The sequence below is a fragment of the Mesoplodon mirus genome (genome assembly GCF_964341445.2).
Source record: "Mesoplodon mirus genome assembly, chromosome: 16".
NCBI lineage: Eukaryota > Metazoa > Chordata > Mammalia > Artiodactyla > Ziphiidae > Mesoplodon > Mesoplodon mirus.
In genome coordinates, this window is record NC_138992.1 from 6,397,825 (window position 1) to 6,424,648 (window position 26,824).

Below are 26,824 nucleotides of genomic sequence, written 5' to 3' on the forward strand. Positions count from 1 at the left end.
TATGATCTTCCAGTGACCAACGCAAGGAGGAGAAAGCTCTCAGATAAGATTCAAACAAACAAAATATTTGAGATGATTTTAGTTATAAGCAGCAAACTGCAGATATTACAATTCCGGTGAATTAACAAAAGTAGCTAGCGTCTCAACAAAAAGAAAGTAATCTTACCGCATTAAAAAAAAAAAAAAACCCAAAAAACAAAAACCAAAAAAAATCCTTTACTTAGCCCCTACCCTGTGGCTGGCACTCCTGCTAGACACCGTGGCGGGAAAGGGGTGTTCTGTCTAGTGAGTATGCTGGCGGGATGGAGATGACAGGCGACTGAAGAGAACTATCAGGCAACGTGTCACATGCTGTGGCGAAGGAAAGCACCCGGGGTGGCACTGGGAAAGGCAAAGGGGAAGAAAATTTCCCAGAAGTGTTGAAAGCAGAGAAAAGCAAAAGTAGCTGGGAAAATTTATTAAAAATTCGGTGGAATGAACAGCAGGTGCAAGACAATGGAGGTACAGACACAAGAACCCTTCTCACCCAGGGTTCAGGTGAGCACACTGTGGAATGCACACGAAAGGGGAGAGCAATGAGCCGGAGACACCCGTGCACCAGACCACGTGTGGCCAAGTTACGGAGTGTGGATTTAGATTCCGCACTTCAGGACTCTCTCTGGAAACTGTGTGGGCATGGAGCCGGGAAGGTCAGTCTGGAGGGTGGGACTTGCAACTAGGTCATTGCCTTGAGCATGTGGCTTGGCAAAATGCAGAGCCCACGGCTGCTTCAGTAGTTTGTTAGTAGCTTAAAAAGATTATGGCTTCCCCCATGCCGAATTCTCTTTCTATGCTTATTTAAAAGAATCAAGACTCTTTAAACTCCAGTAAATGACTGGAATTTTCCTAAGTAACTGAAATGTAGACCATTTAAAACCTACACTTAGGGCATTCATTCCTTGTTCAATTATTCTGTCAGATATTACAAGGCTAGTTTATTTGAATTTTCAAATTGTTTAGGTCACTGAATTATTGACTTTCACATTTTACAGTGAAGATTTTAAGGATTAAAAATGCAATTTTCACAATATTTCTTTCATGACGATGATTTCACAGTTGGATTTGGCCTTGGGGGTACAGCCTCTTCCATCACAAGTATTGTTTGTTCAATGGACAGGACGTGAAAAATATAGGAAAGCATAAAGCAGAGTGTGACAGACAAATGAAGAAAAAGGAGTGTGACTGCAGATGAATGTGTACGTTTCTGGGGGGGGGGAGTGGAGGGGATTCTTGTTGATTACCTGCTATTTTATTGCAAGGAGATGAGGCCATTGGCTAAGAGCAGTGGGGAGGTCAGCCAGCAAAGGATCAGCGAATGGTTAGAAGAGGAAGGAGGAGGGTGGCGGGCTGCCTGAGGGCTTCCGTCTGAGGGCTGGGGGATGAGGTACAGCAGCTCTCGCTCGCTTGCGCTCTCGCTCTCTCTCTCTCTCTCTCTCTCTCTCTCTCCCCGTCTCTCTTCTCCTAATGCTCTTATCTTCCAGTGTTCCCAACAACTGGCTGCTTTCCTTTAAATAACCTGACATTATGAAATTCCTCTTCAGGTTTTTCTGAGGCTAGTTAGAAATTTTAAAGAAGAGTGAATGCATTCTTTGTCACAAGTTCACAAATAATCGAGTGCAATCATCCATCTAGTGTAGCGGGGATGCTGCTGACCTATCAACAGTTCCATCACAGAGAAGCTTAGAATCCACTCTTAAAAAGTGCCAGGACCTGGGATGGGGACTCAGGACTCCACTGTCGGCAGAGCTCAGATGTGCTGAACGATTTCTTTTTACACTTGACATCTTTGCGGAACTTCTCGCATTTCCATCTTCTCCTAGAAAACATTCCCCTTCACGACATGTCACAAAGTCTCTGTGTCAGCCCCCTGTTCTGCAGTGAGTCCGGCCCTTCACGTGCAAGTTCCTTCCAGCTCACATGCTGTTCCCTGTCAGTCTCTGCACCTGCCTTCTCTGCCTAGTCAATTTTTCACGATGAAGCTCCAATGAACCTCCCCCTGTTTCTCCCACAAACGCAGAGTCCACCACACCTGTTATGCCAACCGTGGACCAACATGTGCCACTGTTACTGTACAGGAACGACTGACTGGCTCTGCCCTCACCTACTGTTTTTTATGAGCACGGACTGTGGGGCACTGATTCTTTTGCACAGAGTAATGGCAGGGCTGGAGCGTAACGAGGACCACTCAGTAGATGCTCGTTAGACTGCTGGACTGAACGCTCCCGAGGAAAGCACACCAAACCCCTCCTGCACCGGGTCCTCTCAGTGGCCCGAGTTTGCCTCCGCCTGTCTACACATCTCTGGAGCCACTCCTCAGACGACCCATGGGCATGATAAACTCCTTTATTCTAAGCAATGTAACTGAATTTCCTCTGGAAGAAGCTTAACAGAGCTCCTTTATGTTGTTAAAATGCACTGCAAAGATCCCACTTCTTTGCACTTTAAAAACAGGGTCCTGTACCTGTGAGTGAGGCAGCCCTGCAGGCGCGCCTCTCTAACCAAGTGCTAGGAAACCATCCGTCTGCACGAACCTCTGAAGGACTCCTGTCCTGGACAGAATCCATGCCTCCACTTGCCCATCTCACCACCATTCCACCTGCCAGTCAATCTTTCTTTATCTCCTGTTTCTCTCTCATCTTTCCTCTACATTCCCAACGTGACTGCATCAGAATCACTCAGAAGCTGCCTAGTACTCCCTTATCTAATCCTTTCTCCAGAGTTATCTGCTAAAATGCAAACCTAAGCTTGTTGCTTCCTGGCTTACAAATCTCCACTCCTCTCTCCTGGTTCCTACGAGAGAGACAGTGCACTGTAAGCTTCATTAACACGTTAAGGGCCCTGAGGAAGCCTGTTTGCTTCATGCTGTAATTTCTCCGCACATGCTGTTCCCTCTTTAGGTCTTTCGCCGGGAGACTCCAGGCTGAATTATCAGTCCCTTCTCTGTGCTTCCCTGATAACTGATAACTTGCACGTACACAGTGCCCACAATTATTTCTCTGCCTCCTTTCTCTCCCCCTGGTCTACAAGGTCCTTAAGAGGAAGGAACAGACCTTGTTCTCTTGTATTCTCAATGTCGGGAACACAGTAATAAATAAAGAAAGGAACTAATTAAAGACCAAGTGGCAGGAAACATAGCAATAGCTTCTCTAAGATGAATGCGAATTGAGGAGATGTGCTAGAGTGTAAAATGAAATATTTACTCAAATAGTGTAAATTTTGATAAGGAGACCTCACCTGAATTCTTTTTTCAAACATTACCTATCCATCTTACATTCCCTGCCCTCAGGAAAAAAATTTCCCAGTAAAACTCTGTATTCGGGACTTCCCTGGTGGTGCAGTGGCTAAGACCCGCGCTCCCAATGCAGGGGGCCTGGGTTCGATCCCTGGTCCAGGAACTAGAGCCCATGTGCGTGTCTCAACTAAGACCTGGCACATCCAAATAAATAAATATTAAAAAAAAACCCTCTGTATTCTATTCCTGAAAGTCAGAACATTATTAAAAAGAGTAAAGATGAACAAGAAATAAATGTATATTAATAAACATTCTTGAATCATTATAAGAGACTTATTCATCAAGATCCACTTCTGAGTTTTTGTCTTTGATAAGGAAGATGTCTAAATGGAACCGACAGGGTGACCTGGACACTTGATAGGTGTCAGGGGGGTCACATTATGGCGAAACATGCCCTAACACAGGTAGAGACTCTTCATCTGCCATTCCTGACCTGAAAACTCCACCCACATATGGCCCAATACCAAAGAAATCTTGCTCTGAAGAGAAAAGATTTTCTAGGATAAAGGAAACAGCATTTAATTCTATTTCTGTCACAAGTAAAATCAAGCATAAAATTTAAGCTGGGAAAAACCATTTTAAACAGAGAATTTACAAAAGTGATTTGAAAATAATGTTTAGGTTTTGAGTCCCTTTAAAAGGAGACGGTTATGCTGACTACACACCACCTCACCAGGGTGAAACCTGGTCATTTCAAAATGTAAAAAGTTTTCACATAAAATACAGTGTTAAAAGATTATTTAAGTTTATTCTTACCATGATTGTTTTGAGTTTATAAAACACACACATTAGCTAAAAATAGTCTTTTGAGAAATGCATCCTTGCTGGGGTTCTGAAAAGTACTAATATCCTCACTGAGTATCAGCAATGGCTGTGACCATATCACACAGCCAAGTTACTTTACAATTAAGGACAAAATCACAACACTAATAACAATGTTAAGTAAGAATCTGTCCCCCATAATCACTGAAATAAGACATCAGTAATTCAACAATCAAACTGCATCCCCACGTGTTCATCTGTGGCTGTGAGGAGTCTATTATGCAGCTTCGAGACTCATACAACTTCTTCATCTCGGTCTTTGGAGTCTGGTGCCCACGTTCAAATCCCAGCCCTGCCTCTTAACTGGCTGTGTGGCTTCGGGGAAATCACCTACCCTCCTTCCACCTCAATGTTATAATCATAATCCATATCCTGGCTGTTTCCAATGGTTGTGGGAGGATGAACCAAAAAAAAAAAAATCTATGAAAGCTGTTTGGCACAGTTCTTGCCCAATAAAGCTAGTTCCATGTTGTTGAAGACCTGTTCCCTTTAACACTCTCAAGCTATTAGGCCAGAGAAACATCAGAGCTATCCAGGTATTTTTCTTTTGTTGAATGTGATAAATTCTTAAAATGTTATCTAAACTGTGGTATCTACATTTTCTTTCTGCAAATACTAGTATTCATGACTACTGTGGTTTTTAGATAAAGGAATGGCTGACCAACCGTAGTTGTAATTCTATCCACATCTGAACACAGCTTTTAAAAACACATCTACATCAATTATTCACAGAAAGTCTTCTCTTCTCTCAGTCTGTATCTGAGATAGAACTAGATTTATTTAGATCTGACAAGAAATACAATATAATACAATACAGAAAATAAAATAACAAAGAGGTTAACCCAGAAATCCCACAAAGGGAAGGGAAAACTTGTAAGTAGAAAATTAAAGAAAATAAAATTAAACCAGAAATTCCACAAAGATGAGCAAAAGGGGGATAACTAAATTTTATTAAGGCCGCCCATATTATGTAACTCATGCTAAGGATTTTTGTATCGGTTTTGCCATCTTCCCCAGGAAGCAGGCATTTGTTGAATGCCTACTTTTCCAAGCCCCTGGGGATAGCATGTTGAACAAACAAAACAAAACAAAACATCTTTGTCCTCATGGGGCTTACATTCCAGTGAGGAAGCAGACAAACATCAATCCTCACATACACAGTGCGTGACACAGGGAGAGCCAGGAGGAGCTGGAGATCTCGGACAGGCGCCAGAGGAGTCCTCACAGAAAGGACCGCAGACAAATGTGAGCCAACGGAGCAGCGAGCTGCGCTGGCATCTCAGGCAGAAGGAACAGCAGACACAGAGGCCTGAGCGGGGGAGGTCAAAGTGGGGGAGCCAGGGGAGAAGTGCAGGCGCCACATCACGCCTCTGGGGCCTGAAGGGAATGAGGTGCCGCTGGAGGCTTTTGGGCCTCATGCGATCTTCTGTGTCGGCCAGGTTTCTGTCCTTCTGTTTCATTGGTTTAACCTCCAGTACACTATTTCTTCCCTTATCTGTGTCTAATCTGCAACTAAAACCATTCCGTTTTTGTTGTTTTTTTTTCAGTTCTAAAATAGCTGTTTTCTATATTTTCCAGTTGTCTGCTTAAATCATCAAGTTTATCTTCTAATTCCGTGATTATAAAGAGCAGAGTTATTTTAAAGTTTGTGTCTGCTATACGAATCTATCGTGGTCTGTTTTTTACTGTTTCCTCATCTTGTATGCCTGTAATTTTTGATTAACTGCAATTACATATGAAAAATTAAGAGAAATAATTTAAGGCCTACACTGTTCTATTTCTCTGGAGAGAATCTGTATCGCTCTTGGTGGAGGACAGAAGAATTGGCAACCTGCACCCCACCCAGGACTGAGATGATAAGCCCTCCTCTGGGAGTATAGCTTTTCTGGGTTCTGATCCAAAGCCTAGGGGATTAATCAGATCCCTAAACCCAAACTTGGGGAGCCTTAAACTCCAATTATTTTGTTTTATCCTTCCCAAATTCTGCATTTCTTTTAAGGCTCAATTCAGCTTCTCAGCTACCTCTTCAGGAATTGGTAGAAGCATTCACAGCCGTTCTCAACCAGGGTTCCACCAGAGAGTGAAGCCCAGGTGCCCTAAGGTGTCCACTGTGTATAAAGTGAGTTCACTTCTCTCCTGTGCATCTAGAACAGCAGTCGTTTGTACCATCCCTGGGAAGCTAAGGAAATAATTATGCACATCATTTTCCATGTTCTGTGGGTTCTGGAACCCCAGTTGAGAAAGGCTGCCCCAAGGGAAAATCAGCCAGAAATGCTAAAAGGGTCTGACAGCTGATTCCTATCAATACCCAATATATTTGATTATTACCTATATCCTCCACTGGAAATGTAGTCTCCCTGAGAACAGGGGCTTTGCCTACCTTGTTTACTACTGTGTCCCCAGTGCCTGGCACAAGAAAGCATTCAATAAGTACTTCCTGAGTGGATGCCTGGCTGGCAGTGACGGATTTATATGGGTTCACTCATCCTTCCAAGCGTTCTGACATGACTGGCCAGGAGAGAGGCAGCAAGTGCTTCCAGTCCCGTGACGAAGGGGAAGGAGCTCCTGGCCCACCTAGATGTACACCTGATTCATGGTGCAGAGGCTTCTCCACGATGAAAACATCAACTAGCAGAGTTGCATAATGTTAGTATTAAGATTGCTCCTTGCTCAGCTTCTAGACTCACCCAGAAACCTTCAGATTCTCATCTGGTTTAACAGCAGAGGGACCAGATGTGCTGAAGGTTTGTTCGGCTTGAACAAATCTGCTTGAAGGAAGACGTGCTGTTCTGTTATAAACAAGAGTATCTGGTCTAATACAATGTTTTTAATACACAGATTGATCACATTTTTATTCAAGCATAAAATAATTCATAGAAAGGTACAAATCCTAAGTGCACAGCTTAGTGAATTTTCACCAAGTGAGCACAGCTGTGTAACCAGCACCCGGATCAAGAAAGGCAACATCAACAGCCCCCAGAAGCTCCCCCTGTGCGCATCCTCAGTTATTATCTCCCCCACAAAGGAACGCCATCCTGAGTTTCAACACCACCAGGGAGGTTACCTTGCTTTCGAGCTTCACAGAGATGGAACCAGTGTGGCTACCCCTTTGGGCCAGGTTTTGCGTGCCCGTGAGATCTGTCCACGGTGCTGCAGGCAGCAACCCCTGGTTCCTTCTCGCTGCTTGAAAACTTGGTCTGTATGGTTGTACTACCACTTCTTTATCCACCCCAGATATGAATACTTTGCTTCTTTCTAGTTTTGCCTACATGCCTCTTCGGCACGTCTTGTGGTGCATCCAAGTATGAGTCTCTGTTGAGTGCTTCCCAGAGCAGAATCATTGGCTCTTGGGGAAGCATGTTTTCGGCTTTAACATGTGGTACCAAACATTCTTCCAAAGCAGTTGTATCGACTTACATTCCCACAACAGTGGATGAGAATTCCTATAGCACCCCATTCCAGCTAACACTTGAAACTATCTTTTTAACTTTAATCTTCCTGGTGGGTGTGAATAGTACAGGATATTTTGTTTTTCATGTATTAACATTTGGGGCACAGTTAGCAAGAGTTGGCCCTGAAAGATGGAGTGATACTGGTAAACTGAAGAACTAAATATTACTTTTAATGTGCCAGGCACTATTCTAAATACTTTCCATATGTTAATTTACCTAATCTTCCTAACAACCCCATGTGATAAGCACTAATATTTCCATTTACAGATTAGGAATCGAGGCACAGAGCAGTTAAGCAACTTGCCTAAGGTCACACAGCAATTAAAGGCACAGCAAGGATTTCAAACTAGTGAGTTCGGCACCTGACTCTGCTTTTAACCACTGATATTCTGCCTGACCCTATAAAACTGAGGGTCAGACCCTGTACCTTAATGAACTCCCCAAGTCCCCTTCGTCACGGGACTGGAAGCACTGCTTTAGTCCTAAAGTATCTTTCAAGATTCCATGTACTGTTATGTACCTCAGCTCTATTCTACCTATAAACAAACTGAATAGAATAAAAATAAAGGTATAAATAAAAAAGACACTAGTAAACCTCATCAGTACTGTACCAGCAGAGCGCTCTGGCTGTCCCTGCACACGCCTGCACCTGCATGTGCCTGTGCCGTTGAATGTCACGTGAGTCTTCATGGGAAGTGCCCCCCCGCACCCCCCAGCTCTCCTTGTCTGAGTGCTGCCAGCCCCTTTCCTGTCTGGTTTACACAGTCTCCTCTGGAGAGTCTTCCCAGCTCCACCAAGCAGTTATTAGCCTCCCTTCCTCCGTCCTCCCCAAACACTCTGCATGTAAGTCAACTGCAGGTGTTCCTAGCCTGAATAATCTCTGGGCTTTGTTTGTGAATCAAGACATAAAACATTGATTACTTACTCAATTCTGGGCTCTGTGGATAAAAAGGGATGGCCCCTATCATCAGCTTAAAATATAATGGGAAACAGTAAGACAAATAAAGGCGTGATCACCTCACTCTAAGGTAAGTACCCTAAATAGGATGTACACACGTGGATCCAAATAACGACCACCTGACGTTTCCAGGGGATTGTGAAAGGCTTCAAAGTGAGGGTGATAACTGTTCCTTCGTAGACTCTGGTCTACTTGCAGGTGAGGACTGAGTTCTACGCATGCTGGTGAAAAGCTCAAGGAAAACAATAAAACGAAGATGGCAGGTTCTTGTGGGAAATCCACTGTAACAGAGGACTAGTCTAGTGGTTCTCAAGTTCCCCTCCCGGCCGCTGCCCTGATTCACCCACGGGACGGGACACGCCCCTCACATGAGCTCATCTGCAATCGCTCGCTCACCTTACGTGGATGGGCAAGCCTAGTTAGGGAGCCAGAATCTGCTCTCCATGCCTTAGAGACATTGCCACTTCAGAGTCTTCTATTCCCTTAATAAAGCACATTTTGGGGGCTTGTTTTTGCTTAAAGGAGGAAAAACAAAAACAAAATCCCTTCATATTCACAACTTTAAAATCTGAAATTATTTCCTAAAGTTTTACATTTCTAAAAGAGGTCAACTTTTCAAGCAATTCAGGAAAGAGACAGACTCGTGAAGCTCCTGATAGACATTTCAAGTAAACTGCACACTGCTCTTATTCTTGCTTCCAGTAAAATGGATATAAATATTACAGAACCTTCATCTTTTTATCTAAAATAGGAAGGTGTCCCTAGGCTTTTCAATCCACATTTAAAATGCATTTTCATAAATAACCTTTTCACAATCTGTAACTCTGTTTTAATTAAATTTCTCACTGTGGAAAACAAGATAATTGAAGCAGTTTAGAGATTACTTAGTTGTCAAAAAAATTACGCCAGTAGTCACTGCAATGGGAAAATTTGCCGTTAGTACAACTCTCATCTGGACCGAAACTCCCAGACTAGTCATACAATTAAAACTTCAGGTGAGCTCTCAGAAGAATGACAAGGCATGTGACGTCCCTGAGTCCTTAAGCAAAGTCTACATTACAGAATTATGTGTACATTTTAAAGATATATTTGGTTTTTCCCTACAGGCTTTCACTGATGTTCCTAGTTGACAAAATTTCAGATGAGTTTATTCTTAGGGCCAATGGAGAAATGGTGGTCCCCACAGAGCCATTTGATAGACAAGGACACTGTTGATGGTGGTAGCTGCGTTTTTCTTGAGACAAGTTTCTTTTCCTACAGCTTTAATGAGTTAATGAGTCTGATGCTAGAGAACAGGCAGGAAAGGCATGTCTTTGTGTACAAACACAACGTATAGATTTCTGCTCCCATTTAAACTGTCTCTTTGACCCTTCACACTTGGGTTAGGTTAGCCAATGGCAGAAGTCCTATGAGGACACACCCTCCAGTAGCTGCAGAAGGACTAGTAAAACCAACTACTAACCAATCATGGGCCTTGTGCTCTAAGTTTCGCATAGGAACCCTCACGTCTGAAGTGATTAAGTAATTTTTCCCATTCATTTGTCAGTTTCTCTGTCCACAAACAGAGTTTTAAATTAGATGAAACTGACTTGTCCAGGAAGCACCAGATCTTGGTTAAGAGCGTGGGCTCTGGAGCCAGACTGCTTGGCTGTAAATTCTAGTTCTGCCCCAATCAGCTGTATGACTTCTAGAAAGTATTGATATTTATCTCATGTGGTGTTTTAAGGATATGACAGACCCACGTAAAGTGCTGAGAAAAGTGCTGGTGAAGAAAAATAAGGGCATGTGGGTTTCATTAGTTACTAGAAGTATGATTTGGGAAAAATTAGTTATCCTCTCTAAACGGTCTGGTGATCACGTTTACCTCACAGGGCTGAAGTGAGGATTGAATAAGATGACACAGAAGTGCCCGGCACACTAATATGTTCTATTAAGTAAATATCCAACAAATGGCAGCTGCCTTTTCTTCCATCAACTTCTAAAAGCTGAAGAGTACACTGTTTCTCTGTGGTTACGGAATCAGAAAACTATTAGAAGACTAAAACAGTTAGGAGAATACTGTTCTACGCTTTTGCGATTGTTTCCAAATGAAGCCATCTCCTTCAGATACTGTCCTTCCAAACATATAATAAATTAAAGCAGCAACTTCTGACCTTAAGACTGAAGTTGATGATTTTACAGAGAAGCACCTAGAAAGCTCAGGATCCTCTTCAGTCAGTCAGACAGACCAGATAAGGCCATCAATCTGGAAGAAAGGTCCATGGCTAGGGATGCCTCTGCTATACAGTCACGACTGTGTCTCCAGCTCTGGTTCTTATCCTCTTTCCTCACTTATTTTCTCACTTCTTCTAGGTCATAAACACTACACAAGTTAGAACATTGTGAATCAAAGCTTCAGACCCCAGGTTAGGGAACCCGGGATCCAATCTCAGTTCACCCACTTCTCATCCTGCAGGCCACTGGATGGGATGTCCACCCTTGCACAGTGCAGGCTGGGTTATCCCCTGTGTCTGTGGCTTAGTGACCTTCCTTCCTTCCTCCTGTCTGGGAGAAGACACCACCCGGCAGCACTGTGAGGGCTGGGGCAGCAGCATACGGGGAAGCACGGGGGGAGCACGTGCTCCACTGCACACCACATCCCCCGTGCGGAGGCCCTGATCGGAGGATCTGAAGAGAAAAGCGCCTGGTGCTCCAGCCAGACGTACGTGGCTCTGCTACTTCCTATGGCCCAGCAGGCTCAAGGAGCCTGCACAACCTTCTCGAAAACATGTAAAAGTCCTTCGTTTACCCAGCCATCCCCCGCCTCGCTCAAGTAGGCACTGCCACACCAGATGGGGTGGTTTGAGGACAATTCCCCATTCTCTTCAGTAAACATCATACAGCTGGATAATCAGAGCATTTCAAGTACCTAAGAGAGCTTTCGTATTCTGATGAACTCGTACGACTTCATCTACAACGCCTCACTGTACGTATGCTTAAAGGTGATTAACCCATCAGCTCAGGCTCAAAAGCTTAGAATGATTACACAATATTAAGATACCAAGGGATATTAGTGAATGGTAAATACCTCCCATGAATAGAAGGCTGATGCAACCATAATTAAATGAGTTAAAAAATAATATGATTAAAATTTCTAAGACAATTCTAGTTTATACATCTTGAAAGGTGAGTTTGCATTTAAAAGAAGATCTCACTTTTAAAATTATTTTTCAAAACTTGTTTCAGAATTCAAAAGACTCAGAGACATTCACCTTTAGCTTGTTTCTCTCATTAGAATGTCTGCTTTGTTTATTTTGTGACTTTTCTTTCAATATCAAGATTTCTATTTAATGAAAATACAATTTCTTATTAAAAGAACATGTTTAGGGTGAGTGGAAACTAAGTAAGTTTCAGAAAACAACCAATTATAGAATTTTAAAGTTGGAAAAGAGGTTAGAACAGCATCTGCTCTAACCTGCTGATTTATAGGTAAAGTACCATCACCTACATTTTGCACATGAAGAAACTAAAAAGGTTAAATAGTTTACACAAGAAAAAAGTAGACGTGATACAGACAATAAGGAGGATTAGAAACCAAGTATGTGACATCTCAGAATACTATCCTCTTTATTAAATTGCACTGTCTTTCCTATTTATTAGGTCATTAAATGTTTGCTAAACTTGCCTTTAATTTTATTTCACTAAGTATGTTTAACAAGGCACGTGACACATGGAATGACAGAATTAGTTGGCATTAATAAAAGCCATCCTCCATATGTTTATTTAGTATCTCCAAAATGTCAGGCCCTGTGATAGGCTCTGGGCAAACTAAGATTTAAAAAAAAAAAAATGACACAGTTCCTGCCCTGAAGAAATCCAGCCTACAGGGAACAAAGACAAGTAAGCAGACACTGAGGCAGGCACCACGTGCACCCAGGGGTGCCTGAGGGGAACCAGGAAGGCTTCACAGCTGAAGAATAAATAGTAAAAAGAATTGGTAGGGATAGAATAAAAAAAGGCATTAGAAGAGAAGCAACACCACATACGAAGATGGCCACACAGTCCTGGTATGTATAAGGAACTGCAGTACAGGTACTGACTGAAATAAAACGATGATGTGGGGAGAGCAGGGGGTTACGAGGCTGAAGAGGGCAGTCAAGAAAGCCTTCAGACACCACTCAGAAGAATCTCAACTTTATCCTCCTAAACTTCTGAACTAGTTCTTACGTTCTGGGGCTGGCAGGGCAGTAGCATCATCAGACTTTACATACCAGAAAGTACACCAGGAGTAACACGAGTAATACATCATTTAAGGGAAGGACCCAGGGTTAGGGCAGGACAACAAGCAAAGGTGGGGACTAAGGAGGCTAAGGCAATCATCTGTCTGTGTGTCTGTCCATCCATCCATCCATCCATCCATGTCTGTCCATCCATCTGAACAACCAGCGTTAGAGGGAAGACAGCAGAAGCAAGAAGAACTACAATCCTGCAGCCTGTGGAAAAAACACCACATTCACAGAAAGACAGACAAGAAGAAAAGGCAGAGGGCTATGTACCAGATGAAGGAACAAGATAAAATCCCAGAAAAACAACGAAATGAAGTGGAGATAGGCAACCTTCCAGAAAAAGAATTCAGAATAATGATAGAGAAGATGATCCAGGACCTTGGAAAAAGAATGGAGGCAAAGATCAAGAAGATGCAAGAAATGTTTAACAAAGACCTAGAAGAATTAAAGAACAAACAAACAGAGATGAACAATACAATAACTGAAATGAAAACTACACCAGAAGGAATCAACAGCAGAATAACTGAGGCAGAAGAACGGATAAGTGACCTGGAAGATAGAATGGTGGACTTCACTGCTGCAGAACAGAATAAAGAAAAAAAATGAAAAGAAATGAAGACTGCCTAAGAGACCTCTGGGACAACATTAAATGCAATAACATTCGCATTATAGGGGTCCCAGAAGGAGAAGAGAGAGAGAAAGGACCAGAGAAAATATTTGAAGAGATGATAGTAGAAAACTTCCCTAACGTGGGAAAGGAAATGGCCACCCAAGTCCAGGAAACGCAGAGAGTCCCATACAGGATAAACCCAAGGAGAAACATGCCGAGACAAAGAGTAATCGAACTGGCAAAAATTAAAGACAAAGAAAAATTATTGAAAGCAGCAAGGGAAAAGCGACAAATAACATACAAGGGAACTCCCATAAGGTTAACAGCTGATTTCTCAGCAGAAACTCTACAAGCCAGAAGGGAGTGGCATGATATACTTAAAGTGATGAAAGGGAAGAACCTACAACCAAGACTACTCTACCCGGCAAGGGTCTCATTCAGATTCGATGGAGAAATCAAAAGCTTTACAGACAAGCAAAAGCTAGAAGAATTCAGCACCACAAACCCAGATCTACAACAAATGCTAAAGGAGCTTCTCTAAGTGGGAAACACAAGAGAAGAAAAGGATCTACAAAAACAAACCCAAAACAATTAAGAAAATGGTCATAGGAACATACATATCGATAATTACCTTAAACGTGAATGGACTAAATGCTCCAACCAAAAGACACAGGCTTGCTGAATGGATACAAAAACAAGACCCATCTATATGCTGTCTATAAGAGACCCACTTCAGACCTAGGGACACATTCAGACTGAAAGTGAGGAGATGGAAAAAGATATTCCATGCAAATGGAAATCAAAAGAAAGCTGGAGTAACAATACTCATATCAGATAAAATAGACTTTAAAATAAAGAATGTTACAAGAGACAAGGAAGGACACTACATAAATGATCAAGGGATCAATCCAAGAAGAAGATATAAAAATTATAAATAGGGCTTCCCTGGTGGCGCAGTGGTTGAGAGTCCACCTGCCGATGCGGGGGACACGGGTTCGTGCCCCGGTCCGGGAAGATCCCACATGCTGCGGAGCAGCTGGGGCCGTGAGCCATGGACGCTGGGCCTGCACGTCCGGAGCCTGTGCTCCGCAACAGGAGAGGCCACAACAGTGAGAGGCCCATGTACTTCACACACAAAAAAAACAACAACAACAAGAACAAAAAAATTATAAATATATATGCACCCAACATAGGAGTACCTCAATACATAACGCAACTGCTAACAGCTATAAAAGAGGAAATCGACAGTAACACAATAATAGTGGGGGACTTTAACACCTCACTTACACCAATGGACAGATCATCCAAAATGAAAATAAATAAGGTAACAGAAGCTTTAAATGACACAATAGACCAGATAGATTTAATTGATATTTATAGGACATTCCATCCAAAAACAGCAGATTACACTTTCTTCTCAAGTGCGCATGAACATTCTCCAGGACAGATCACATCTTGGGTCACAAATCAAGCCTCAGTAAATTTAAGAAAATTGAAATCATATCAAACATCTTTTCTGACCACAAGGCTATGAGGTGAGAAATGAATTAGAGGGAAAAAAACGTAAGAAAGACAAACACATGGAAGCTAAACAATACGTTACTAAATAACCAAGAGGTCACTGAAGAAATCACAGAGGAAATCAAAAAATACCTAGAGACAAATGACAATGAAAACACGACAATCCAAAAGCTATGGAATGCAGCAAGATCCAGTTCTAAGAGGGAACTTTATAGCTATACAAGCCTACCTCAAGAAACAAGAAGAATCTCAAATAAACCATCTAACCTTACACCTAAAGGAACCAGAGAAAGAAGAATAAACAAAACCCAAAGTTAGAAGAAGGAAAGAAATCATAAAGATCAGAGCAGAAATAAATGACATACAAACAAAGAAAACAATAGCAAAGATCAATAAAACTAAAAGCTGATTCTTTGAGAAGATAAACAAAATTGATAAACCATTAGCCAGACTCATCAAGAAAAAGAGGGAGAGGACTCAAATCAATAAAATTAGAAATGAAAAAGGAGAAGTTACAACAGACACTGCAGAAATACAAAGCATCCTAAGAGACTACTACAAGCAACTGTATGCCAATAAAATGGACAACCTGGAAGAAATGGACAAATTCTTAGAAAGGTATAACCTTCCAAGACTGAACCAGGAAGAAATAGAAAATATGAACAGACCAATCACAAATAATGAAATTGCAACTGTGATTAATTCCAACAAAAGTCCAGGACCAGATGGCTTCACAGGTGAATTCTATCTAACATTTAGAGAAGAGCTAACACCCATCCTTCTCAAACTCTTCCAAAAAACTGCAGAGGAAGGAACACTCCCAAACTCATTCTATGAGGTCATCATCACCCTGATACCAAAACCAGACAAAGGTACCAGAAAAAAAGAAAATTAAAGACCAGGATCACTGATGAACACAGATGCAAAAATCCTCAACAGAATACTAGCAAACAAAATCCAACAACACATTAAAAGGATCATACACCATGATCAAGTGGGATTTATCCCAGGGATGCAAGGATTCTTCAATATATACAAATCAATCGATGTGATACACCATATTAACAAACTGAAGAATAAAAACCATATGATCATCTCAATAGATGCAGAAAAAGCTGTTGACAAAATTCAACACCCATTTATGATAAAAACTCTCCAGAAAGTGGGCATAGAGGAAACCTAGCTCAACATAATAAAGGCCATATATGACAAATCCACAGCAAACATCATTCTCAATGGTGAGAAACTGAAAGCATTTCCTCTAAGATCAGGAACAAGACAAGGATGTCCACTCTCACCACTATTATTCAACATAGTTTTGGAAGTCCTAGCCACGGCAATCAGAGAAGAAAAAGAAATACAAATTGGAAAAGAAGAAGTAAAACTATCACTGTTTGCAGATCATACTATATATAGAGAATCCTAAAGATGCCACCAGAAAACTACTAGAGCTAATCAATGAATCTGGTAAAGTTGCAGGATACAAAATTAATGCACAGAAATCTCTTGCATTCCTATACACTACTGATGAAAAATCCGAAAGAGAAATTAAGGAAACACTCCCATTTACCACTGCAACAAAAAGAATAAAATATCTAGGAATAAACCTACCTATGGAGACAAAAGACCTGTATGTAGAAAACTATAAGACACTGATGAAAGAAATTAAAGATGATACCAACAGATGGAGAGATATACCATGTTCTTGGACTGGAAGAATCAATATTGTGAAAATGGCTATACTACCCAAAGCAATCTACAGATTCAATGCAATCCCTATCAAATTACCAATGGCATTTTTTACACAACTAGAACAAAAAATCTTAAAATTTGTATGTAGACACAAAAGACGCCGAATAGCCAAAGCAGTCTTGAGGGAAAAAAACGGAGCTGGAGGAATCAGACTCCCTGACTTCAGGCTATACTATAAAGGTACAGTAATCAAGATAATATGGTACTGGCACAAAAACAGAAACACAGATCAATGGAACAAGATAGAAAGCCCAGAGATAAACCCATGAACCTATGGTCAACTAATCTATGACAAAGGAGGCAAGGATATATAATGGAGAAAAGACAGTCTCTTCAATAAGTGGTGCTGGGAAAACTGGACAGCCACATGTAAGAGAATGAAATTAGAACACTCCCTAACACCATACACAAAAATAAACTCAAAATGGATTAGAGACCTAAATGTAAGACCGGACACTATAAAACTCTTAGAGGAAAACATAGGAAGAACACTCTTTGACATAAATCATAGTAAGATCTTTTTTGATCCACCTCCTAGAGTAATGGAAATAAAAACAAAAATAAACAAAGGGGACCTAATGAAACTTCAAAGCTTTTGCACAGCAAAGGAAACCATAAAGAAGACAAAAAGACAACCCTCAGAATGGGAGAAAATATTTGCAAACAAATCAACAGACAAAGGATTAATCTCCAAGATATATAAACCGCTCATGCAGCTCAATATGAAAAAAACAAACAACCCAATCCAAAAATGGGCAGAAGACCTAAGTAGATATCCCTCCAAAGAAGACATACAGATGGCCAAGAAGCACATGAAAAGCTGCTCAACATCACTAATTATTAGAGAAATGCAAATCAAAACTACAATGAGGTATCAGGTATCACCTCACACCAGTCAGAATGGGCATCATCAGAAAATCTACAAACAACAAATGCTGAAGAGGGTGTGGAGAAAAGGGAACCCTCTTGCACTGTTGGTGGGAATGTAAATTGATACGGCCACTATGGAGAACAGTATGGAGGTTCCTTAAAAAACTAAAAATAGAATTACCATATGATCCAGCAATCCCACTACTGGGCATAAAGCCAGAGAAAACCGTAATTCAAAAAGACAGATGAACCCCAATGTTCACTGTAGCACTATTTACAATAGCCAGGTCATGGAAGCAACCTAAATGCCCATCGACAGACGAATGGATAAAGAAGATGTGGTACATATATACAATGGAATATTACTTAGCCATAAAAAGGAACGAAATTGGGTCATTTGTAGAGACATGGATGGATCTAGAGACTGTCATACAGAGTGAAGTAAGTCAGAAAGAGAAAAACAAGTATCGTATATTAACACATATATGTGGAACCTAGAAAAATGGTACAGATGAACCGGTTTGCAGGGCAGAAATTGAGACACAGATGCAGAGAACAAACGTATGGACACCAAGGGGGGAAAGTGGGGGGTGGTGGTGGTGGTGTGCTGAATTGGGAGATTGGGACTTACATGGAGACACTGATGTGTATAAAACGGATGAATAATAAGAACATGCTGTATAAAAAAATAAATAAAATTAAAATTAAAAATTAAAATAAAAAGAAATAACCAGCGTTTACTGAGGGACTACTATATGTTAGGTGGTAGGAATAAAAGAGTAAACAACAACTTAAAGTTTGCGAGAAGTCAGACGCAAAAACGATATACAAACAAGTAACTACCAACTGTGGAAAGTGCAGGCACTGTGAGAGGCCATCATCAGAGCACAGGAGTTGGGTGCGGGGAGGTTGGCAAGAATGTTTCCTAAGACGCAGGAGGACAAGCATCTTCCCTAAAGCAGCTGTGACATAGATTAACTGGAGATCAAACAGTTATTCATGAAGAAGTGAGCCGTGTTTACCATGTGAATGCAGGGAATGACGATGAATGAACGAGATCCTGGGCGCCTGGATTCATGGTGGTGCTGTTCCCTCAACAACGGCCCTGGGAGGAACAAGGCCCCTGCGGGCCACACAACAGCCTGCACGGAGCTGCGGGCCTGTAGGGAGGGACTCAGGAAGGGGCCCTAGAGAGAGTTCGGAGGAGCGGCAGATCTAGTAGTCACTAACACACAAATGTCACGTGAAATGACGGCAATGGACAAGATTTTTCAGAGACAGTAAAATAAAACGACCAGACTGAGTGTTTGGGGAACACGCAGCTACAGTCATCCCTCGGTATACACGAGCGATTGGTTCCAGGACCCCCTCGGAACCAAAATCCACAGGCGCTCAAGTTCCTATATAAACCGGATATATATTTAACCTATGCATTCTCCCCTGTACTCTAAATCATCTCCAGATTATTTATAATAACTAATACAATGTAAATACTATTTAAATAGTTGTAAATACAATGTAAATACTATGTAGACAGTTGCCTGCATGGGGCAAATTCAAGTTTTGCTTCAATTTTGGAACTTTACGGAACTTTAAAAAAAATATTTCCCGTTTGTGGTTGGTTGAATCTGCAGATGCCCACCTTGCAGATAAGGGAGGGCCGACTGTGCTTCGCTCGTGTTTTCTTTGTATGTGGAGCCTAAAGCAATTTATAAAAAATGACTTCACTTTAGAAATTCCTATGTAAGTTGGGCTCAGCCAGCAAGCATCAAACATGTCCTTCTGTGTAATTGCAACGACATTTTGAATGTTGAAGTGATCTCATTGAATATATTCTGGGTTACACTAATTATTTGTCAGCTATTTAATTATTTGGACGTAAGTAATGAATCAATTCCATTCTGGGAAAGAGGTGCTTCTTATTCTCGAAGAAGAGATGAGAAGTTACTGTAATTATATCTAATTTTACTAAGTTAAAAGTGGAGAAGGTCCCAGTTTGTACTCAAATGGTTGAAAACACATCCATTATGTTTTCTTCCTTTTTGGAAAAAAGCTAATCGTGCTGAATTGCCTTGTATTCTTAGAGTTATCCTCAGAAGACCAGTGCTCATGGAGAGGCAGGGAGCCTATACTATTCAAATGGCTACTGCATGTTACATGTCCTCTTGTGATAATAACGTTCTCACAGTGGAACAGATTTGCTAACAGATGTTCTTCTCAATGACACATACTCAGGGGATATTCTGTGACAGTGACTCCGATGAAGAACAGTTGGCTCAGATGACATTGTAAATGATCAAGTTATCTTCACCAACTCACCTTGAGAAAAATCAGTCCAATTTCAATAGGCACATTCTGACAAGAAAATACCTTTAAGTTATCAGGCTTTCTTGCTTGGGCTAATAGGGAACATTTTTATAATGGGCATATTATAACTATTTACTAAAAATAATATTAACATATACCATACATTGAGGTTTTTCTCGGGCCTAAAACTGTACTGAAATACCTTCATTTTAGTATACATAATCTGAAGAACACTGAGTATGTTAAGGACTGAAATGTATACTTTCTCAAAAAAGCACCAGTTGTGGCAGGATTTGAAAGAACACGTTTCATCCCCTTTTTCGTTTAAATAAGCAACTGATATGATTTCTTTGCATCTTTTATTCTGGAAATAATGGCCTCAGATACTAAATGTTAATTAAATCAGAGTTAAAATAAGTAAACCGAATTGGTTAGATATAACCAACAAGTTCTATAGAAACAGAAAATGTATTACTATAAACTATTTCAAGGAAATCATTAAAAATTACATTTTTGAGTTCCAAAGGAATGACAAGCCTTTTTTAGAGATATAGATGCTCGGAAATTCTTAAACAGTGAAAGCGCTATTTCATTTTTTTTTTTGCCGATCAATGTAATAATGCTTTGTTTATTATTTTCTTTTAAATCCTAACCCATCTCATTCTTCCTAATGGTTCTCAGTTTCCATTTCCCTACTTAAGGCAGCTTTTAACCAGAGAATTATTAAACTGCACGGGGCCACAGAGGTTACATAATCTCCTGCCATCCTTTGCTGCACTCCTGATAACAGCAGGGTACAGGATCTGCTGCACTTTCCCCAAAGGTGAGGAGGCCTTATCACCTCAGCTCGCAGAGCGCTGGTTTCAATCAAGCACGGGCTGCTCAAGATAGAATACAGGCCTTGCATCGTGAATCCCGCATCTGCTCCTGTATCACCCTTGTGACGTGAGGAAAGACACTAACTTCCCACACCTGAAATTCTCACCTGTACAACAGGATCACAATACCTCTCTGAGTGGCTGTGAGAACAACACGACATGACGTATAAGAAAGTGCCTCACGGAGAGCAGTTTCTCATTAAATGTTACGTCCTTCTTGAAAGTTCATTCTCATACTGAGATCAGACTTATAATACGTGACTGTTGTTTTCAGGAGCTACACAGAATCGGTCTTACCTCTTTGTAACCTGCAACTGCCCTCTGAGCACAAGAATAAGGAAGGGAAGATCTTTCTTCAAATGCCAACTATCATATTCTTCCCACGGGATGGTTACAGTAACTGACTTAGAAAAGATCAATGGCAACCTTCATTAGGAAAACTCACCTGGTCTCTGCGCAGGGTTGTCTAGTCCAGTAAACATTTACTAAGTGCTTACAATGTGCCGGAAACTATGCTAGTGGCTAGAGACTAATTACGAGACACAGTGCCTTTCCTGACAAGTCTACAATCTTCTGAGAAACAGACGTGTATACTAAGTGAAGATTGCACTACACAGCGACAGGCTAATAAGTTAGATATAAACCGCTAAGTGACTAAAAACGACAAAGCACACAGGAGGCATTTGGGGGTGGGTTCTCCATAGGGGGCAATTTTTAAAAACTCGGTCTTGAGAATATTCATCCATCCAGCAAACATGTACTAAGGACCGACTATGTGCTAGACGTTATACTAGGTGCTGAGAATATAAAGGTGGGTGCGGGGGTGGGGTCGGGGGTCCCTACTCCCATGGAGTTTAGAGTCTAATTTATGATTATTCCAGTCCAATGGAATAGGTATTTTAGCATACTCTAAGAAGACCCGCTTCAACTTTCCCACCTGCCACGCGAATGAGTAACCCTTCTGGGGCGGTCCAGGACCCAGGCTACGTTGAATATTTTGTAGTATACCCACATGATCTAAAATCCTAGAAATAAGCAAAGAAACAAAATAATTTTTTAAAGGTTTTCTTTCCCCTTCCCATGCTGCAAAGCTAAGCGTACAGTGAGAGTAATCTTTAGCATCTCCAACGGTTAAGACCAATGGCAAATTATAAGCAAGACAGCCGACGTGGCCGTCTGTCATGTGAAGGCAACGCTGTGGCATGGCAGAATGACTGCGAGCTGCGCTGGAAACGCAGCCTCAGGGCCAACGTGTGCCAGGAGAGCACCAGGCGTGAGTGTGGGCTCACGCGATGCAGGCTGCCTGTCTGCTCAGAGCCCTCCAGCCCTCGTCTGCTCGTGACAGGACACATCCTTCGGCACGGCCACCAGCCCACTAGCCGTGGTAGTGGATGGGAAGGGGTGTCATTAGCTCAACAGAATACTCTGCAAATCGACTGTTTTCATGCCTTTGCCATCACTTATCAATGAAACTCAGAGCTAAACACAGAAAAACCAAGTGCCTTGAATTTCTCTTCCTTTTGCTCCCCTCGACTTTAACCTTTCAAGAAATTTTTATTTGTATTCATCTAATTTCATTCGAGACTCACCAGGGTATATATACACACTGAGACAGAGGATGTGTGTGTCTGGTTCACACTGTAGGAATTCAATCGATCTTTGCTGAGTGGAAAGATGAATTAATGTATGGAAAGAAGGCACTAGCTCTTCCTGAGACAGGTGGATTGGTGGATTTAGCCAAAAAAAGCTAAGTACCTTGCCTGACTCGTACCATGTTTATAGCACAGGGGGGCCTAGGATCCAGGTTTCCCACACCCCCTGCCTTGGCGACTATGGTGACACCATCCAGCCACATGTACAGCACCCAAACCTGAGAGAACTCAAGGCAGGCCGAAGTGGAGAAAAGCAGACAGCGGGCCACCTCAAAGGCATTTCACAACGTTTCCTTTCCCTCAGTCTCTGCTACTCTCATGAGACTCAGACTCTGTGGATGAATTTGAGGCACAACTGCCAGCTTGGTAAGAATACTAGTAAACAGGACCACGTCCAACTGTAAAGAACACAGAGCCGAGACACAGACACAGCCTTCCCCAAGTGAACAGCCAAATGGTGAAGCTGTCCACATGGCACTTATTTTCAGAATATAATTCGCTGAGCTCCCAGCGTGCGCTCTGCCAGTGCAAAGGGGTGCAGCTCTCCGTCCCTGCCCCGCCAGCGGCCACAGTCAGGTGGGAGACTGCGGTGATGCTCCACAGGCCAGCTCTTGCCTCCCATGAGTTCCCCTAGTAGCAGCTGACCCAAGTCTGCAAGGAGAGACAGGAAACAGCCAGATGAGAGGGAGGAGCACTCGAGGCCGAGGCTGCTACATGAGGAAAGTTCTGGAAGCCTAAGAGGACGCAGCACATTTAGGGAATTATAAGAAGTGCAGTATGACCAGGACAAAGACTCAGCTCCTTCGGTGGCTGCAGATGACACAGACGAAGTTGTCTGTGGCCCAGGGATTACTGCAAGTTCCAGAAACTGTGCAAAGAGGTGCTGAGCTCCTAGCAAGAGACCTCCAGTAAAGGGAGACGTGAAAACCTACTGGTTCTGGCATTTTAGGCCTGTCACTGCTTCCCCCTTCTTTGACAACAGTTCATATACTCTTTCTTTAATACTTTCAATTACTAGTATGAAACATCTATCCAGTACTTATCTTCCTCATTTATGTTAACCAGAAAGTTACAGTAAGAATCCCAGGGGTTCTGTATTCTTCTTAAAGATTCTGCCCTCCCCACCCCCTGCCGCCCATTTTCCATGGATGTATTTTCTTTCTCTTATGTTAAATAAGTCTATGAACCATATCAAAGAATTATGGAATGATAAATGGAAAAACTGATAATGCATTAATTAAAAAAACTGGGAACTTTTATTTTCTTCACTGAAAAGAATTTCCACTAAGAATCGGTATTCAGCAGCACAGCTTAAGAGGAAACGCTTAAGGGTAAACACAGCGTGGTATACACAGGCAACTGCTTTTTAAATGACTGACTCACTCAGAGGCAACCTGGAGAGGACCGTGGACGAATGCTACGCTACATGCCTGGGGGGCCTGCCCGCACGCCTCCTTGATCTTGGTCTTGAACCTCGCCACCACCCAAACTCATCTTCCATATCTGAGGTTTAAGTTACTTGACAAAAGTGGTTATTTCTCCCACATTTTCTGTGCCTCTGGTACCAAGTACTTATTTAGCACTCAATAAACGTTTGTTAAAGAGCTAAAGCAAGGTGAGGGATACTCGTCACAACAGCCGACGCTACGTCTGGGTCACAGATCATCAGAACACCTCCACTTACATAATCTCCATAGGTCTCCTGCGTTGGGGGTGGCGGTGGAGGTCTGTACCCAGTTGGGGGGACGCCTCTTGCTCTGGGAGTGAGAAGTCCTCTTCCTCGACTCACTGGCCCTCGGGTGGAAAGGACTCCCCTGGAAGGCGGCGTCCCTCGCGGGACCCCGACTCCCACTGGCCGGGCCGCGACTCCTCCTCTTCCCCTGCAAGCAAGAGGGTCAAATTAGCAATACTCATGGTATTCTCTAGCATTCCACTGTGCGCATGCATTTATACCTCACAAAAATCAGTGTTCCATAATTCTGTAAAAGGAAATAAGGAAACCATATGCAAAGTGAAAACTAAAAGCAAATGAGAAACAGGTACCTACCTAAAGGAAGGAAATTAAGTCATTTAGGCAGTTAGTCCAGCAACAATAAATATGGTAACATCAAAGAAACCCCAGGAGTCAGTGTCTGTCTGGGACACAGAATAGGAAACTGACATCTGGGGAGGCTGCATCTACCGAGCACTCCTCCATCACGTCCTGCCAGGGTCACAGCCAACCCTCACTCCCAACACTGTGACTCGGGCCTTACATGGCTTGTCTACGGACAAGGAAACAGGGGCCTAAACAGATCTTAAGACTGTCTGAGACCACACAGCTGGCAAACCCGGGACCAAAACATACATCAGATTCCACGAGACAGGGAATAAAATGAACTTTCCCAGATAGTGTACCTACTACCTAGGGACTGAAAACATCATTCTTAGGTTAAATAAACACATATATTTTCTGAAGTAGAATTCAACATATTCATGTATTTCTAACATAAAATATGAGACTTCCAAGTCAGAGAGGAAGGCAGGAGGCAGAAGAGCCCGACATAAGCTAAAACTTGAGGAAGTGTGCAAGTCCCATGAAGAAACGAGGACAGAAGTTCGGCTCCACCAGAAAATAAAGGCACAGCCTGACCCACCTCCTACGGACAAAGTCCTCCAGACAAGGAGCACCAAGCAGATAATGAGGCTGCCTACAGACCGGTTCTCTCTTCTTCTCTTGTTTGATTGGGATAGCAAATACACAGCTGAAAGCTCCAACTCCACAAACAACAGAGAAAATTAACAAAACAAAACCAAAAGCTGGTTCTTTGAAAGGATCAATAAAATTAATAAACCTCTAGACAGGCTAAACAAGAAAAAAACAACAATATCATAAATGAAAGAGGGGTCATCACTACTGACCTCAAGGACATTAAAAGATAAAAAAGGAAGATGATGAACAACTCTAGGCCCACAAATTTGTTAACTCTGATGAACTGGACTAATTCCTTAAAATATACAAATGACCAAATCTCCTACAAAGAGAATTAAATAATCTGAATAAACCTACGTTTATTAAAGAAATTTAATCAATAATTAATAATCTTCCAAAAAAGAAAGCACCAGACCCAGAGGTTTCACTGGTGAATTCTATCAAATATTAAAGGAAGGAATGATACCAGTTTTCTACTCTCTTCCAGAAAATAAAATCAGAGGATACATTTCCTAACTCATTCTCTGAGGGTGGTCACCGGACGTGCCTCCTGAAAATTATTTCTACATTACTAGTCAGAGGCTGGGACTGGCCTGGGCCACTGGGGAAGACAGAAGTGACCGGCCTCCACTTGGTCTTGAGCCCTTATGGGGACCTGTCACAGGAGGTGCCTCCCAAGATATTTTTCCTAAGTCCACCTGTGGAAGCCACAACGGGTCAAGGGGCTGGGAGACAGGCAGGCCGAGGAAGGGTGGCAGGGGGCTGAGCAAGGTGGTGTCTGACGTCCTGAGGAAGAGACATGTGGTCCAAGGGGAGGCAAAAGGCATTAAAGACGTTATACAATGAAACAAACAAGCAAGCAGACCATAAATCAGTATCTCCCATGAACAAAGACACAAAACTCTTCAAAAACAGCAGCAAACTGAATTTAATAATGTATTAATAAACACGTCACGACCAAATGGGATTTGTGCCAGGTATGAAAGGCTGCTTCAGCGTTAGTGAAAATCCATGTGACCAGCCCGCCAAGAAGGCTTATGAAGAAGAATCGTAAGGTCACATAAAGCAGAAAAGGCGTTTAATGAAATGCAACATCATTCACGATATAAACTCAGCAAACTAGGAACCGAGGTAAATTTACTTAAGTTAAAAAAGAACATCTACAAATACCTACAACTAACATCATATTGAACGGTGAGAGACTGAATGCTTTCCCCTTAAGACTGGGAACAAGGCAAGGATGTCCAGCCTTACCACTCCAATTAAAACTGTACTAGAAGTCCTACCTAATTCAATAGGACAAGAAAAGGAAATAAAACTTTTAAGATGTGGAGGAAGAAACAAAACTTTGTCTGCAGGTGACATTTCCACGTAAGAATTCCCAAAGAATCAACCAGATCAAAACAAAACAAAGCAACCATACGAACAAACAATAAACTAGAACTAATAATAAGCACATGAAACAGGTCCTGGAATACAAAGTTAATAAGTCAACTGCTTTCCTACATAGCTGCAATGAATACCTGAAATTTGAAATTTTGAAATTAGCCACTAAAACAACCAAGATGCCCTTTGTTCAATAGGTGAATAGATAAGCAAGCTGGGGTACATTCATATAATGGAATATGATTCAGCAACAAAAAGCAATGAGCTAATGGTGGTAAGTCATGTGAATAGTATGTGCCCATGATATGATGTAATAAAAATAGCATTT

At 41.9% G+C, this 26,824-nt stretch overlaps 1 protein-coding gene across 3 annotated transcripts in view; it reads right to left on the bottom strand.

The window, feature by feature from the left end:
* Positions 1-26,824, bottom strand: part of KHDRBS3 (KH RNA binding domain containing, signal transduction associated 3) — a 163,164-nt gene that overhangs the window by 39,440 nt on the left and 96,900 nt on the right. For all 3 annotated transcript variants that reach the window (XR_014291555.1, XM_082600758.1, XM_082600759.1), the window contains exon 6: positions 24,103-24,298. Coding sequence is in view for 2 of the 3 variants with exons in the window: in XM_082600758.1 (XP_082456884.1) it covers positions 24,103-24,298 (196 nt within the window). In the remaining variant the exon portion in view is untranslated. The remainder of the gene's footprint in view (positions 1-24,102; positions 24,299-26,824) is intronic.